Here is a 14,834-nt window from a genome sequence, read left to right on the forward strand (position 1 = left end):
CTGGCACATATTTAAAACAAAACCCACTGGCCCTAATTCTGACTCTTTTATTGCTGAATAGATAACCAAATGAACGAGTGAGTGGAAATGCTTTGAAATCTCATGGCACTGCTTTAAGAAAGGGAAACGGAATCTCAGCATTGCTGGCAGCTGGCCACAGCAGACCATAGTGAGGACCGAGGAAGCCTCAGGCTGGTCGAAGGAGGGTTCTGATCAAGGACGCCGCACAGGAGAAAGGGGAGCCACTGGATGAAACAAGGCACACAGGAAGCTGCTTGACATGACTGGAGACGCTGGTGTACTGGAGGTGCCGTTAGTCAACACCAGCATCACTCTAGAACATTGTTGGGTAGTCCTCCGAGAGGTATTTGATCTTCCTGCAGCTTTTACCAGGAGGTAATACAGTTCTTCAGGCCTTTGGCTGGGCTGTGTCTACTCTGCAAGAACCTTTCAGTTTCACAGGGAAAACTCGACCATGACCTATAGTCAAAGCATTTAAGGTCTTTCTGTGCCCTTACTGCCTGTCTGCCACCTACTTTTATTTCCTAGCGTTACACCATGAAGCCGAGGAATTGACTCTGTGCCATTTTGTTGATGGATCTGACATCTTCACCCTGTCTGTCACCAACTCTGGATTTGAAATGCCACTTTATCCACCGTTCTGAATCTCCTTGGATATAAAATGGGAATGCCAGCACTCCCGTCTCCCATTTTTCTCCCAGGGTAATGGGAAAAATGAATAACTTAAGATTCATCTCCTGGTCATGATGGAAAGCTAAGGTGATACGAATGGATCTTAAACAGCAAACAAAATTATATCTGTGTAGTGAACATTGTCAGAATTAATTAGTGCCACCTGCCATAAACTGTAAACACGAACCAACAACAAAACCACCCCTGACTCTGGAGAGAAGAGCACCCATCAATCAACAGAAACCCCTTGGTCTACCAGTAGAGAGAATGTCGGCAAATAGCTCTGTAAGGCATTTGAATTTCAAACTGGCCATGACGTGTGCCAGCCCCCCCCCCCACCCTCCGAGACCACATACTTGTAATCGGGCTGTTGTTGTCATCGCCTGGTGTCCATGAGAGCTGCACACCTCTGTCGAGGTGATTTGTCAATTCTAAATCAAAGGGAGGATTCGGGACGTCTGCGGACCGAAAACACAACGTGGTTACCCGTCAGCCTCCTGAGGCTCGCCTCCTTTGCTGGCGGTGCTAGTCTAGAGGGGGTGTCCCACAGACACAAGGCGCAACTGAGGGCCGATGGCATGCGACAGGAAGGAGAGGGAGACGACTGAGGCTGCCGGGAACACACAAGCCCACTCGAGGGAACCCACGGCTGAGTCCTGTGGGCTCGTGTTATCAATGGGGCCGAATCATCTGGAACCCCCACCCCCCTTCATAAAGCAAGCATATGCGGCCCCTCAGCCCTCTCAGGATGCGTCTCCTCATAAACACAAGTAGACACCAAGCACGAAAATAATGTCGAAGCTTAGTCCCCAGTAGATGGGAGATGGAGAAGAGCAGACGCTGAGAAACAAAGACAAATCAGAATGTGCAGTTTCCAGGGGGAAAAAAAGAGGTTCAAATAATTTGGGGGCACATGTTAAGTTATAGATCTTGGTAGTAATTTGGCTCTTAGGCAACCAGAAATCATATACAAATATGGAAAAGTTTTTTTCCTAGCCATCAGAGGTTCTATTATACGTGCTTATAATAGAATCTGTCTGTTCATCTTTAGCTAGTTATAGTTTTATTTTTCAGTTTTGCTAAATGCAAGTGAGAATTCTGCCACACAATTAATTTTTGTATTTGTGTGATAAATAAATTTAGTTCTCTGGATATAAACATATTTTGGAAATAATTCCTGATTTATTTTCTAGACTCAGAAAATCATACAGCATGGCTCCACCCGTATGCGGGCCTTTCTGTAATGACCTCTCTCAAGAGCCCTGGGGGTGCTGTGAGCTAAGAGCTCTAAGGGGCGCTCTCCTAACCGCCAGGTCAGTGATTGAAACCCAGCAGCCACTCTGTGGGAGGGGGCTGAGGTCCTCTGCTCTTGTAGAGACTGACTCCCTCTAGGGACAGCAGTGAGTTGGTATTTTCCTTTTGGGAACAGTTTATTATTATATTTCAATATCACACAATGCAATAATTTCCTCTGATTTTGAAAGCCAAATGCTCTCAACGTCCATATTTGTTCCTATGTAAATTATTTGAAAATGGAATCCCCAAACAATGTTTATTCATTAGACTGAAGTGAAAACCTAAAAACCTAATTGTGAAATGGGATTTTAAATAGTTGTTTCATTTGGTGAAATGGAGATGATGGCTTTGGGGAATGTGACTTTATAAGGAAATGATACTTGAGAGACTTTCAGTAGATGAAACGATTTTATAATAATACATGAAAGATTTAGCAATGTCCGGCATTACACCCAGGGGAAGATTCAGGGCTAGCATGAAGGAGTGACTGACAGCAGTAAATGGGCAGCCCAGCCTAACACAGGGCTGAGCTCTCGTCCTGAAAGACACAGAATGTCAGGGTGGCAAAAACAAAGGGGTCCATGTCTTACTGCAAGTATGATATTGTTGGACAGAAAATAGAGAAAGAAAGATTCGTATTAGTTTACCGTAAATGGGAGCTGGAGTTGGAGTAGGAGCTAGAAAGGACATCAATAGAAAGGATTTTAGTCAAAATTAGTAAGGAAAGCTATAAAACAGCACACGGAGATAGATTTCCCGGTATGAACATTATAAACTAAGCTCTATAAGAAGCTGTGGAGACATAGCATGCAGCAGTAATCTAGGGGAGGGGTGGGTGTGAGAGTCTCTTCATTTTAAATAAGTAGACGACTTCCCTTGTGTTTTATAAAGAACATCACCAATGTGCACATCCCCCTGTGACCCCAGTGCTGCTGTGGAGTCCATGCACACAGAAATCACTGCCTTAAAGATACATTTTTTAAAAAGAAGGAAAACATGTCTAACTCACCAATAAAATCGTAAGCAGATAATAAGCAAACATTTACTAGTCATCATTTTTCTTTTCGACCTAACACAGAGCATCTGACTGTGCTGTGTTGTGTGTGCTCAAGGCCTTACCAACAACGCTGAGCACGGCGCTGGCAGAGACGTCGTCCAGAGTGGTGTTGGCCACACACGTGTAGGTGCCTCCATCATCATCACCTACGTCAGCGACCACCAAATGGTCCTTGTCGATGGTGAACCTGTGGAGTGACACATTCAGGGCCGCTGAAACGAGCATTTGTGACTGGTTGAGAGAAACTCCTTGATCTTGGTAAATGAGAAAGCTATTTCCAGGGCGTTCGGGTTGAAACCATATCATCTGTATTGCTTTAGTAATGATGCCTGTTGGAGAAGAATGGAAGTTCTGGAAGTAACATCTTGGACTCGAAGGGGAAGGGCGTCATCTGAGAGAGTGCTTTGGAGCCACGCCTGTGGAATCGTTCTTACTCTCAAAACTAAAACTCACCTTTGGAATCTTTTTACTCTCCAGTTTTATCATGAACAAAAAAATAAATAAAACTCAAAGCTGTCAAGTGGATGCCAACACACAGTGACTCTGTTCGACAGGGTAGAACTTCCCCTGTGAGTTTCCTAGACTGTAACTCTTTACGGGAGTAGAAAGCCCTGCTTTCTTCCACCAAGTGGGCTGGTGGTTTTGAACTGCTGACCTTGTGGATCACAGCCCAGTGAGCAGCCACTACAGCCTCAGTCTTCAGGGCTTCATTAAGGCTCTCAGGGGCTTCAGAGGTGAGGTGGGGCAACTCTATCGTTGCTCTAGGACCTCATGAAGGCCTCTGTTGCCAAGACACATTTGAACACCAGCCCAATGTCTTAACAAAGCCATTATTTAAGAACAGTGTGTTCTCTAGCGCAGAGCTGTGATCCGGGGTTTCCAGAGCTACAATCTGTAAAGCAGCAGACTGTCTCACCTTCGTCCTGTTCGAACCACCAACCTTTCAGTTATCAGCTAAATTCCTAACCACCGGACTGCCTCGTAACCTCTCATGGGAGAGGGCAAAAGCAAAGCTGAGGGTCTGTCTTATCAGTACAAACAGGAAGGTTTAGATCAGAGAGCTGTACTCGGGTTTCACGGAGGTTACTTGTGAGGATGAAAAATTGCTCAGCAGGCCAAACATCCATGCAGGTGGGCTTCGTGTGTGGTTTTCATGAGGCTGCATAAATCATCGACTGCCTTCTCTGGTAACTGCCGAGGGAAAGCGTAAGCGACTAAGCTTGCTTGTCCATCCCGATGCTGACGATACAAATATAGCTGGTGTGCTGAACACAGAACTAGATGAAAAACTCTGCTCACACAGAGGAGCTGTCCACAAAGCTTTGGGGGGCTGTTGATAAGGAAATCCACGAGCAGCGCAGTGACACCCTTAACTGCCAACTAGAAGGGCTGGCAGTTTGAACTCACCCTAGAGCTCCTCAGAAGAAAGGGCTGGCTGCCTGCTTTTGAACTGTTACAACCTTGAGAGCCCGGTGGGGTGCACTTCTAGTGGAAAAAAACATCGGGTTGCTATTTGATAGCAAATGATTTTCTGTCCGCTTGGTTGTTTTGCAGTTAGACACAGAGCTATGGACCAAGTCATGAGAACCATCGGATCCACTGCCACCAGAATACAGTGTTCCTTCCCAGGCAGGACAATGCCTGTGGCCCCTCGGCTACTGCCCAAACTCACTCATTCAGCTCAGTGTTCTGACGGCGTGGGATGGGAGCCTCACCTGAAACCTGACCTGGCCTCTCTCCCATTCCAAACTCAAGGGCCGCAGTGTGTTCAGCCCCTTCTCCATGCTCTACCTTCTGGATTGCCTTTCCCCTTCCACTGGCTTTAGATAAAATCATAATAAAACCACCGGTGCAGCTAACAACCCAACGGCCCGGTGTCTCACACAGACGAGGGCCCAGGCCCGCTCTGTGATTAAGGAGCTGGTGTTGGGCTTATTGGTAGAACGATAATGAAAACATCGGTTGAGACCTCGTTGCACTGAGTACAACACATTGCCTGAGATCCGCAGGGTTGTTCCTACGCCAAGTGAACAGAGCGAGAAGACCGACACCGAGAGACACGGACATGCTCAGTGTCTTAGGTCAACAACTTGATGGCTGCTTTCGTCCTAACATCGTACAGTAGGGAGCAAAGGCGCCTCTCTATTTTGGAAACGGCAGGCTTCAGGAGCATACAGAAACCTCTCTGTTGAGTCGCTCGACAAGACCCCCGGGGGTTAATAGCAGCTTAAAGAGGAAGACGAGAAAGGAAAGAAATCATCTTCAAATACCTTCCGTCATTGGGCAGCTCACCGTTGTCCTTCAGCCACAGGACAGTGGGGACTAAGGTATGGTCGTGTTGCACTTGGCATTCAAAGGACACCGTCCCCCCTCTTTGCACCACTGCGTACTCAGGCTGCTTCGTGATCCTTGTTGGATCTGAAATGTGAAGTTATTGTTATCTGTTGCTCAAAGTCCTCACCCCAAACCAAATCCAAACCCAGTGCCATTGAGTGGATACCAAGTCATGGAAAGTCTGGATACAGAGGGCTTCTAAGGACTGCAGGGTGCCCACGGGTGCAGACCTCATCTCTCTCCCCCAGGGAGGTTTGAACTGCTAACCTTGCAGGTAGCACTGGACTCAATGCTCACCCAGCAGCGCCACCAAGGCTCCTCTAAAGTCGCCAAGCAGTTGACAAAAGAAAGCACGCTCTCTGCCTTACCTTTGACTTCTAACCGAATTTCATTCTTTGCCGTCCCCAATTTATTCCTTGCGACGCATGAATAGGTTCCCGTACTGTCCTTTTGTGCCACAGGGATTTCCAAGGTTCCATTTTCATGTAAGATGTAAGTATCTTCACGAAGAGCACTTCCTTTGACGCCTTTGAACCTGCATTCAAGATATTACCCCGATGAGAGAAAGGGAAAGAGAAAGGCTCATCCCTCAAAAGGCTACTTTCAATGTCAACGCCACATTTAAATGCCAGAGTCAGAGACAAGGGCCCCAGCACCGGGCAGGTGGCTTCAGTCAGTGGGTTAAGTGCAAAGACAAGGACATCAAGTTGGAAATTCAAAGAGAAATGGTGCTTATAGAATGAGCCTGATAATACAACATCTTTACAATGGAAATTTTGTTATGGGAGGTCCTTAAGTTAATATATATATATGTTATTGCCTATTTCATCTCTAAATAGGTGATCAAGCAATGAACTTGGTGATGCAGTGATTATGAGCTGGGCTGTTAACTGCAAGGTCGGTAGTTTGAAGCCATCGGCTGCCCCAAGGGAGAAAAAGGAGGCCGTGTCTTCCTGTAAAGACTTCATAGTCTTGGATACCCCCCAGGTTCTATGCTGTTCTAGAGGGAAGAGTCCGAATCGACTCAATGGCCGTGAGAGATTCTGAATGATGTACTTGTAACTGCAGAATACTGTTCTTAGAAGGATTTTGATTTCCAGGAGGCCCTTCTGAAAGTATGGACTGGAAGTGACCCGAGGAGCAACACGAAGAAAAAGTGCAGAGTAAGCTCACATTCAGCTTCGTGGCGCCTGCCAGCCAGGGCCAGGGAGGGTGGCAAAGGAGGGAGAGAAACCTGGCAGGCTGTGTGCACTAGAATCAGTGCGTGTCCTCCGTGGCCAAGGCAGGATGGAGACGCTTCCCTGTCGTTCTCCTTCGTGTTAGGGGAAGTGGAATGGATCTTTGGCTCACAGCCACCCTGGATGACAGAGTAGATCTTCCCTGGAGGGCTGCTCCTTGGCTGTAACCTTTATGGAAACTCATCCCCACATCTTCTCTGGTTGGACTCAAACCACCAACCTTTCAGTTGCAGCCAAGTGCTTAACTTGGCTTTCACCACTAGGGATCCTCCTCTTAATCCTAAACCAGTCCTTCATCTTAGGACCCCAGTGGCACAATGGTTAAAGCACTTGATAACTAACCAGAAGGTCCGTGGCTGGAGCCTGCCAGCTGCCCTGCAGGATAAAGATGGGGCAGTCAGCCTCCATCAGGGTTCCATCCTTAGACACCCTACCCTGCCTATGGGTGAAACATGCTCATGGCCACTGAGTTGATTTTGACTCATAGCTAACCTGGAGTAGTAGATTTCTGAACCTTTACATGTTCACAGGACTAGACAGCCTCACTTTTCTCCTTCAGAGTGGCTGGTGGATTCACACTGCTCACCTGTGGTTAGCTACCTACTGCACAGCCCACGGGACTGCCAGCACCCCTCTGTCTGACAGGCTAGCGATGAATCAACTCCATGGCCACGGGGTGGGTTTGGAGCCTTTGTTCTCACAACGGTGTCTGGAGCCCAGCACACCACCTGGCAGCTGATAGATGCTCAAAAAGGGAAATGCTCTGGAACGATTTCACTCCATTCTGTCCTGTCTCTCCCAGCTATGTGAAAATAATCATGGTGTGTGCGTGTGTGTGCGTGTGCGTAGAATTTAATGTCAGGAGATGGGTATGAAGGGAGGGGGCTCCCGTGAAAAGACACAGGAGAGCTTTGCCAGATCCACGTCAGGATGATCAAGGGAAAGATACTAGAGAGAAACCCTAGGAATGACCAAATCTAGTTTGTAGGTTACAGAATCCAGACTAATATTTGTTACCTTCTCTTCACCGCAAACACGATTTTACTATCAAGGAATGCCCCCAAACCACTCTCTCAAATCACCATTTAGTGGGGTCAGGTGATACCCACTGTAACTCCAGCAACCTAAAAGCGAGTTTTAAACTTTCACCTACAGCTCTGCGGTTGACAACAGGTGCCTTGCATGTGGCTCAAAGCAGGCTGTGAGTCAAGATATGTGAAAGAATGAATGTATTTAATAATTAGCAGGTGATGGGTTCTTCATGGTCTTGTTTCTCTCTTTTCTTTGATGAAAACACAGTATGGAGACATTGGGTGGCTTTCCCAAAAGTAGGGTATTCAAGGAGGAAAAGGGCCATGACTCACCACTCAATGGTAGGCAGAGGGGACCCAAAGAAGGCACAGTCCAGGAGAGCAGGCCTGTTGGCGATGACCTGATAGAGGGTGTTTGCTGATGTGAGGATTCGTGGCGGCTCAGCTACAAGTAATGTGAAGTCAAAATAGCTTTAGAAGGTAAAGTCAACATGAAAAGTCAAGCATACATTTTAGGCCCGCAGTGTAGGGACTACACTTGTTTTAATCTGAGTTGATGTCAAGCACAGCCAACAATTGCGTCCCTTGCCTCCCCATCAGCCATACGTCATCCCTCAGTTTCCAGGACCGGCTCCCTCAGCTTTAGGCCAAACTTGGCGGGGACGCGGTCTTGGTCATTGCTGCTCTTGTTCTTAGTGGATTAATTCTTAAACATTGGGATGACTGCGCGAGAAGGACTCAGCATGTGCACAGAGAAATTCCAGCATCATTTGATCCCACTTTCCCACCAAACTCTGCATTTCAACATTCTTATGACATGTTCACTCCAATGACATCAATTGCTTTCTTGTCTAGGGCATGGCATTTAAAAAAAAAGGTATCAGTGTTATCATTCAGAAACCATAATGGGTTATACAGAACACCTTAAGGAATTTACTTTTAAAAAACCCCACAAGAATGAAATAAGTGAATTCAGCAAGAGGAAAGAGGGACATACATGGCAGCGATCTCAAATCAATTGTACTTCTATATTCTTGCAGCATTAGCACAATAAAATGCTAAAGCAAATACCACTTAAAATAGCAGCCCCCCCAAAGATTTATTAGCTAGAAGTGCATTAATCAAAATTACATGGAAGCCCTGTACATTGGAAACCACAAAATATTGCCTAGAGACAGTGATGGACTACCAAGCAATGTGGAGGAATTTCAGAAGCACTATGCTAAGTGAACGAAGCTAGACATTATGTGGATGTCTAGTGAATTCACGAATGAATGAAGACTACCTGCTGTGTAAATTCAATTATAGTTATTCCTGGTGTACCACATAGGGTAATCCCACGGGATAAGGGACAGAAGGACTGTTGGCAAACAGGAATGAGGTAATTTGGGGGTGGGGTGGGGCGGTGATAAAAGTTTTCTCTATCTTGAGTTCTACCTCGACAGGTATATACATTTGGTATATCCAACGCTGTACTTAGGTACACAAATATGTATTAGATATCCATATAACTGTGCACCTAAAAGGCTATCAATGCAAGAAAAATGTATAACTGTTGATTTATTCAGTTGTATTCTCTACTATATTGTGAGTCCTTTGCTGGAGGAATGATCTTTTTTTAAAAAAAGTATTTAATCCCCAGCACAATGTCTGACACAGAGGCTGGCCAAATCCATTTTGTTGAATGACTGACCCATCATAAGCCAAGGCTTGCGGGGAGGGCGGGGGGGAGCGTGCTGGTGGACTGCAGGAAAACACTGGATGGGAGAGAAGAGTAGAGGGCTGCTCGGTGTGCTAGAAACAAGCAGACCCAGGAGTCAAGCTGATGCTTCAGCACCTACCCCACTGCTACTGCTCAGCCCTGCACGCGACTTCCCGAGTTCCATTTCAAGCAGGAAGCAACCGTATCATGTATTGGTTGCCTTCTTCATTTTAAATCATTTGAAGAGGGGGCATGCCAATCTTAAGGGGTGGAAATATAGATCCCTGACACCATTTCTCACAAAAATTTTAACAGATTTGTTTTTTTGTTATCCGAATTTGACAAATAAAAATGTCCATGTGAATCATATAATGAAGAATATGCCAGAGGATGGCTTTGATGGTTTCCTAAACATATTGCTATGGATTAATAAATAACTGTACATCTCCGCATTCAATGAAGGTTGAGATTATGATTAATGGTTTGTGTCTGAAAAGCTAGAATCATGGAAATTGTTACATCAACCTGTCAGGCCCCAAGGATGGAGATGGCAGTCTTATTCAGTTGTGATTACAGGCAAATGCTATTTTCCTCTTCTGGGTTAGCACTTAGCCTAACCATCTGGGGACAAACAGTGCGGCCTGACTAGCTGGCTACTTAGACAGCGTAGAACTTGCCAGCTCAAAACCGTGCTAAGAGAGACCGTTAAGACCAGTGGGTGATATACGTGTGGGTGAGGTTTGTATCATCGATTTCACGTAGCTCTCACAGCTCCTAGGCCTGTACTTTGCACATTAAGACAGGCTCAGCATAAGGTTGCTGAGTGAAGGGGCACCCCTAGCGTTCACTAATTTAATTTGCCATGTTTTCCGTGAAACCTTCAGGAAGAGGAGGCTTACCAAGCACATTTACAAATGCGTTTGCCAGCAGGTATCCATACTCATTGGAGGCATTGCACTGGAACACCGCACTTGACCTTTCTTGAACATTTGAGAAGATAATGGTATCCCCATCTATTTTTCTGCTGGGGTCATCCGCAGCAACTGTTCAGGTTAGAAACAAAAAGTGTATCTTTAATCCATTTTGCATAAATGATGTAAATTCATCATGCAAGACTCAAGGTCCACGTGGTAGTAAGTAGAACAGTAATGCAGACTGGTGGAGCTACAGGATAAACAACAACAACAACAACAACAACAACAACAACAACAACAAGAACCCAGGCAAGACCAGCAACTTTTTCCTCCTGAGGACGTAGTTACGACTTATCAGCAGGGGTACCCGTGCCCTGCTCATTCAGTCTTCTTACCGGCATTGCATCAGCAGGACTGAACATGATCAGAACCGGAGAAGATACCGGGGGCAGGGGTGGGGTGACGGGGGCGTGGAGCATCATTTTACCTGGAAATTACTATGCAAATTCAGGACATCATTGTCCTGTTACAAAGACACTGGGGTTATCCATGAGGAAGCAAGTTCTTTACTGTTTAATGCTCTCTTTGCTTTCATAAGACATGTGTTAGTCTGGCAGGCATAGCTCTGCTTCTGTGAATGAGCGCTATTGGAAGGCTTGCCCTATCTCAGAGCCCCATAATTCATGTAAACAGTGTCCAGTCACATAAGAGTTTGATCTGTTCAAATCAACAATTCATGTATTGTGAGCTGAAAAGCCAGTCTATACTTATATCATTTCTTTTTCTCAATAGTGTTTTAAACACTATACCATTGGCTAAACTGATAGCAGTATCAAAAGGATTTCCTTGAGCCCCAGGGCGATGATATATAATGTTCTCTATCATAAAATGGTAAAAGGTGAACCAGAGACATATATAAACCATAGCTAAATGAATGGATTTGGGGAGTGTACTTAATTCTAGCTGTATCTAAGAATAATTAGTTCTTTTGACATGGTCTTTTTTTATACTTGTCCTCATGAAGAGATCGCAGAGTGTGGCAAAGAAGCTAGATGGTGCCTGGCTGTCAGGAAGAATAGCATCTGGGGTCTTAAAGGCTTATCTTCAAGCAAGCAGCCATCTCAGGGAGGCACCGACTAAGTCTACATGGAAGAAGCACACCAGTCTGTGTGATCCAAAGATTGTAAATACTAAAATCCAAATATGGAAGAGGAAACAGTGTCAGAGCTTAAACTGTGGCCACCTGGTTTGCAGAGAGCAGTGGATGACAGTGGACACCCAAGATCCATTCGCAGGGTCCCCATACGGGTGAAGCCTGTGGAGAATTCCCTCTGACCATAGTTCAGGACGTGAACAGCCTCCATGTCAGCTACAGAGCATTGTACGGTCGAGTATAGCAGACGCAGTTCAGTTAAAATCTATCACCTTCTTCCTTTTGACCAATTTTAACCTTTTTTCAGTTTTCAATATCTTCTGCTTTCCTTTAGATTGCGGTTTTTCCTCTGTTTTTTCATTGTTATTATTTAGTTTGTTTTGCTTTCTGGTTGTGTTTCTACGTTTTTCTGTATATATATAAATCTATAGAGACAGTGTTAAGATTAATTATGACCTCAGGACATGGCAGGGGAGGTTAGGGGAAAACATGGAGCTAAACCCAATGAGCACTAGAAGAAAATGCTCTGAAACTGACTGTGGGGATGACTGCACCACTCTGCTTAATGCGATTGAACAATTAGATTGTATAATATCCAAAGTATCTGACAATAAAACTTAAAAAATGTTTTTAAAGAGGAGTCCATAAGAGTGGGGAGAGAAGTCAAGGTATGGGTGAAGGGTTGAACTACTAGGGGCTTGATTATTAGTTTAAACTGTGGAATCCAAAGCTGATGCTCTAATATGTAAATCCCACCCAATGTACAGTAAAAATGGTTATGTATAAAAAGGACAAAATAGAAACAGATAATTAAAAAAATCTAGCGACGTCCTAGCTTAATTAACAAAAGAAGATAGACTAACTTCTGCAATCCTGTTACTTCTAAGACGAGCTTCTTAATGAGATGAATGAGTGACCCAAGGTGCCACATTAAATATGAAATACCATTTTTCTTCTATGGAAATTCCTGATGCTATCGTAGAAATAAACGGTGTAAAATTTCACATAGAGATCATGTTTTCAGCTAAATCTCTTAAATCCATAAAAAAATAAAGTTAAGACCAGGATTGAGCCTTGTTCAGATGAAATGGAACCGGCTAGGATAATATGTGAGAATTCAGTCGGAACCATACCCCACTCTTGGGAGTTGCTAAGCGAGTGGAGATAATTTTCATTTGGTGAGTGCCAAGCACTACCTGTGACCGCACACTGCGGTAAAGGGGCAACGGTGCCTGCCTTAGCACGTTGGGCAAAACCAAACTAATCGCGTCCCTTTCCTTAAGTGGCTTTGCTTTCGTCCTAGATATTCTTCCTTTCTTTTGAGGAGTAAGGAAAAGATGCCTAAGACATCCTTGCCAATGCATTTAAACTCCTTTCATGCTCAAGGGGGAGGGGCCCTAACCATTTCAGTCACGTTAATGAGAAGAAACTGTCTGTGGTTGTTCAGCTTTATCCCCACATCCTCATTGTTCTGCACATCCAGTCTGTGAGCCTTTCATGCTGCTGCTACAAACGGTCACCACTCGTGGCTTAAAAACAATACACATTTATTATCGCTCAATTCTGCAGTCTGTTACAAGACCGATGGGGTCTCCTGGAGCTAACACATCTCTGAGCTCCCGAGCGAAAGCCAAGGTGTTAGCAGGGCTGTGTGCCTTCCTGGGTGGGGGGGGGGTTCCCAGTTTCTAGAGGTGGCCCACATTCCTTGGCTCGCGGACCCTTTCTCCACTTTTAAAGCCAGCACCATCCAATAGTCAGATCTTTCTAGACCAGCCGGGATAAGACGCATGTGATTACATTGGGCTCAAACGGATAATCCAGGAAAATCTCTCAAAGTCTGTAACCTTACACATCCCCACAAATCCCTTTTCCTGAGTCAGGTTACATAGTCATAGGGGGCAGGAGTTAGGTGTGGACCTCTTTGGATGGGGGTGGGAGGTGAGGCACGATTCTGCCTACTGCACATTCTCGCGGTGTGTGACTTAGGCATCTGGCCGCTGATGGCAAGGTGGGCAGTTCACACACGCGCCGCTCTGTGGGAGAGAGAGGAGACTGCGCCTTTCAGGACTTGGTCGCAGAAACCCTGACGGAGTTGCTCTGAGTAAAAGCTGACTTGAGGGCAGAGGGCTTTTCTTTATTTGGACACAAAGTTGAAATGGGCCCGAGAGCAGTGGGTTTTTAAGCTGGCTTCCACGAGCTACCCCCAACGTGTGTGCACACAATGCACTTGTGATTAGAGGAGGCTTGATGTCATTTGCATCCCCTTCACTGCCTTCCCTCCTCATCTCTGAGAGGAAAGGGGCCTGAACCCATGATACTAACGGGACCCGAGCTAAGGAGGACCAGAAAGCGCTCACACGAGCTACATAGGGGACAATGGAAGATCTACAAATATCTGGCTCTGCGCTGAGATGGGTGTCTGGGTCAGAGGCCGGAGTCATGCCGGCCAAACTGCCCCGGGTCAGCACATGGACCCTCACACGCCCCCTCCCAGATCTTGTTGTACTTGGAATATCTCCAATCGTTATTTCTTTATAGCAAGAGTTACAGCTCATTTCGTCCAACTGTTGCACCCGTAAAGAATCAGCCCCCAGAGCACAAGTCGCTCCACTGCCGTGACCAGAGAGACCGAGACGAGAGCATCTACGGAGAGGGCTTGGATTAGAAGATGCTGCTGCCCAGTGTGCCCATCACTGTGACCATAACCCCTCCTTTACGGGGCAAGGCCTGGAACCCCCCACCTGCCACCACGAGTAAGCATGGCGCTTCCTCTTCACCAGCCCCTTGATAAACTTCCCCTGATCCTTGTTCAGAGCCATACAGCTTGGGCTGCCTTAAGGACCTCCATGTCTCCCCCATCTGGGCACTTTCTCCTTTAAGCAATCTCCTTGGGTGACAAGCTTGACTCCAGCATTGCTATTCCGGCTGAGTCCGGGAAAGGACTCTGAACCTGACAGGCAGTCAGGTGACACAGGATGGGGAAGGCACAGAGGAAGGAGGAGGACTCCTGGAAGCGTCACCTCAGGCTGACTCTGCAGGCGGGAAACAGGGACGCCTCGCCCCATCCTGCTGATAGCACCTTCCTCTCCTCCTGGCCCTGGGTTGCACTCCACGGGCACCTTTACAGCAAAACACGCTTCCAGCGAGGCTCTCTGCTGCCAAATTCTTCCCACAGATGAAGATTATTTAAAAATATGTATTTAAGTCATTTGGGGAAAATTCCATATTTAATGCAAGCTATGTTTTGCTTCAGGAAGAGTTTAATGTCAGTCAGTCGGTCCTGGTGGCACAGTGGGTTGTACAATGAGCTGCTAACTGCTAGGTTGATGGTTCAATCCCACCAGTCGCTCCTCAGAAGAAAGATGAGGTTGTCTGCTCCTGTAAAGACTGCAATTCTTGGAAATCCTCCAGGACAA

At 46.0% G+C, this 14,834-nt stretch overlaps 1 protein-coding gene across 1 annotated transcript in view; it reads right to left on the minus strand.

The window, feature by feature from the left end:
• The window catches only part of NRCAM (neuronal cell adhesion molecule), a 104,772-nt gene that overhangs the window by 53,396 nt on the left and 36,542 nt on the right, over window positions 1-14,834 (minus strand). The window contains exons 11-16 of the mRNA XM_075558558.1: window positions 10,251-10,394; window positions 7,983-8,094; window positions 5,749-5,915; window positions 5,317-5,464; window positions 3,109-3,233; window positions 1,050-1,151 (exon numbers count right to left, since the gene is read on the minus strand). Of these exons, the coding sequence (XP_075414673.1) occupies window positions 1,050-1,151; window positions 3,109-3,233; window positions 5,317-5,464; window positions 5,749-5,915; window positions 7,983-8,094; window positions 10,251-10,394 (798 nt within the window). The remainder of the gene's footprint in view (window positions 1-1,049; window positions 1,152-3,108; window positions 3,234-5,316; window positions 5,465-5,748; window positions 5,916-7,982; window positions 8,095-10,250; window positions 10,395-14,834) is intronic.

The sequence above is a fragment of the Tenrec ecaudatus genome, chromosome 9, assembly GCF_050624435.1.
Source record: "Tenrec ecaudatus isolate mTenEca1 chromosome 9, mTenEca1.hap1, whole genome shotgun sequence".
Taxonomy (NCBI): domain Eukaryota; kingdom Metazoa; phylum Chordata; class Mammalia; order Afrosoricida; family Tenrecidae; genus Tenrec; species Tenrec ecaudatus.